This window comes from Atta cephalotes (assembly GCF_000143395.1).
Source record: "Atta cephalotes unplaced genomic scaffold scaffold00028, whole genome shotgun sequence".
In the NCBI taxonomy this organism is placed as follows: domain Eukaryota; kingdom Metazoa; phylum Arthropoda; class Insecta; order Hymenoptera; family Formicidae; genus Atta; species Atta cephalotes.
Genome location: NW_012130092.1, coordinates 1,880,927 through 1,883,677, shown reverse-complemented (window position 1 = coordinate 1,883,677; position 2,751 = coordinate 1,880,927). Strand labels below are relative to the sequence as shown.

The following is a 2,751-nucleotide window of genomic DNA, read 5'->3' as shown; positions in this document are numbered from 1 at the left end:
TTTTATAAACAATTTTTAGTATATTATTTTATAGCACTTTTAAATATATGTTAATTTATATTATTACTATATTTATTACTATATTATTTTAGTATTTCACTTAACATAATATTTATCGAAAATGTTATAACGAAATAACTCAAAATGATCTCCCATCAATATATTAAATAGACTTTTTATTTTTTCTTTAAAGATTCTTTGATCAAATTTTGTCACAGTTTACGATACCATTTGCTATTTTAATTGTAACTGGCGTTGCTTCCATGAGCATTAATTTATATTATGTAAGTACAGTATTTAATAACTTTGCTTAAATTAATTACATAAATAAATTTTACATATATTTTTATTTAATGTATTAAATAATCACATTCAAACATCTTATTGTGTAATAACACTGCAGCTTCTATCGTTTATGAGACAGAATATAACAGACTTGTTATCAAGTCTCACACTCGTGGCAATGCATTTTATTTATATGTTTGGGGCCAATTTTGGCGGACAAATAGTAACCGACCACAATGACGATATTTTTAAAGCAACGTGAGTATTTATTAAAACATTAAGTGCAAAGATTTTTTATTTTAACAAATAGTATAATTTAGTTTAAAAAACTGAACTTAAAAAAATATAGAAATAAAAATAAAAGTTTTATAAGACATAGAGAAATGTTGATAATAAATTGAAATCATCGTTGTGTTATATAACAATTCTCTTCCCTCCCTCCTTTCTCCTCTCTCTCTTCCTGCTCCCCTCCTCGTCACTTCTTCTATTCCCATTCCATCTCTCCGTTCCCTGCTTACTCCTTTCTTTCTTCCTTTCTCCCTCCTTTTTTCTCCCTTTCTCTCTCCTTTTTTTCTCCCTCTCTTCTTTCCTCCTCTCACCTTCATCTTATCGGATTTCATATAAAAACACACAAAATTAATCATAAATACATTTTATATTTAACTATATGCATGTGAATAGTCAAATTTAATCTATTTTGAAATCTTTAGATGTAATGCATTGTGGTACATTGCACCATTATCATCGCAAAAAATATTTTTATTTTTAATACATCATACAATGAAAAGTTTTAAACCACTTCTCTGTAATATATTTGTGGCTTCGCTGGAAGGTTTTGCTACGGTAATATATGTATAAGTATAACAATTAAAAAGATATAATAACAAATTAAAATATAAGATCTGTTATATTAAAGGAACAATTAAGAAGACGTAAATTATTTAAAAATAAAATTTAATTTTTGTATAATTTTGCATAATTTTCAAATCTACTATAGTTCAATTAATTACTACAACTAGAATTAATTCCGTTTTTGAAATTAGAAATAGAAAAAACGACTATATTTTTATAGCTAGTTACCACATCATTGTCTTATTTAACAATACTTTATTCTATACAATAATGATGTAATCGCTGATACTTCGTCATGCTAGTACATATGTTATGTTACAAGAGAAATTCAATAATATGCATTGAGAAAATTGCAAGGTATGTAATTAAAAAAATAATATTATAGCTTATGTATGTTCATACTTAATATCGTAATTGTTTGCAGCACATCAAACATCACCTTGTTAAACCTTTTATTAGTAATTCTGTAAAAATTTGCGAAAAGGATTACCTTACAAAATGCTAATTTTCAATGATGTAGACAATAAACGTTTTATTTGCACATATGACTTTTACTGTACAAATTTATTCTACATCTCTAAGTTATATTTAAAAGTATCAATATAATATGAAGTAGAAATTATCAAAATTGAATTGTAAGAGATTTATAAGAATTTAACATATAATAATTATAAGACAATGTTGATGTTAAGCACATATATAATTATTTCTTATACTAAAATTGTTCTACCCTTTCTGAAAGTAACACTTTAATGAAAATCTAAGAATATTTCATCAGAACTTTTTTTTATGCAAGGTAAAGTAATCAATAGAATTCGGGAATTAAATTCGGGCATGTGTGATCGCGGAACACGCACGGAGAATCGCTGCGTGTTTTGAATGTGTCAACAGACAGCATGCCAGCTGAAATAATACTACTTTATTTAAGCAAGTATCCGACTTACATTCGCGAACAGCGATTTTTTGCGTGTGTCGTGAGATTGTCCGAATGTCCAAACGACAGCAGTCAATACCGGCTCTTAAAATGTACGCAAATAAAATGTACGCATATAGTGCATATATAATACGTCCTTCAAAATAGAACATTGCTTTCGAAAAGCTTCTAATGCTTTACCTTACAAGATATTTTTAATTGCTTCGAGATGTAATTTGTTTGTCCACTAAATTTTGTTATACTGTGAACTGCGCTCTCGCGTTAAGTTACTCTGATCTATGCCAGTAAATTATAAGAACATAATATGAAGTATATTTTCTTATAACATTGACAATTGCCGCAAAAATAATCGTTTTTATGTAGCATACTATTATTTCAAATGGTTTATGAAATTATAGCACTTTTTGTTCTCACTGTATAATTATAGAAAATTATTAAATTACATAGCCTATCATATTTTTTTCTCTTACAAGAGACAGCTTGCGGAAAATAAAAAAATATTCAGTACGATATTATTCAGTAATTTCACGATATTTCCATTCGCATATATTCCGTGTACTAAGTAAGATGGTCTTTTCTGGTGAACGTTATTACAACATTTATCGAATTATGTTAACAGCGCTTGGTTTGTGGCCTTATCAAACACCATTTATGCAAGTACAATCTGCGTTCTTCCTTGG

At 27.5% G+C, this 2,751-nt stretch overlaps 1 protein-coding gene across 1 annotated transcript; it reads left to right on the top strand.

The window, feature by feature from the left end:
- The first annotated feature begins 263 nt into the window (after positions 1-263).
- On the top strand, positions 264-1,408 carry LOC105620659. The gene is made up of 4 exons (XM_012202149.1): positions 264-284; positions 404-543; positions 996-1,128; positions 1,358-1,408. The coding sequence occupies exons 1-4, from the start codon at positions 264-266 to the stop codon at positions 1,406-1,408; spliced, it is 345 nt and encodes a 114-aa protein (XP_012057539.1).
- The last annotated feature ends 1,343 nt before the right edge of the window (positions 1,409-2,751 follow it).

What these genes read in the sequence shown, in the direction of transcription:
- LOC105620659 (XM_012202149.1), top strand. Translation starts at nt 264, where the DNA reads ATGAGCATTAATTTATATTAT. An exon ending in TGAGCATTAATTTATATTAT is followed by an intron (nt 285 to 403) that starts GTAAGTACAGTA and finishes ATAACACTGCAG; the next exon opens with CTTCTATCGTTTATGAGACA. An exon ending in CGCTGGAAGGTTTTGCTACG is followed by an intron (nt 1,129 to 1,357) that starts GTAATATATGTA and finishes ATATTTTTATAG; the next exon opens with CTAGTTACCACATCATTGTC.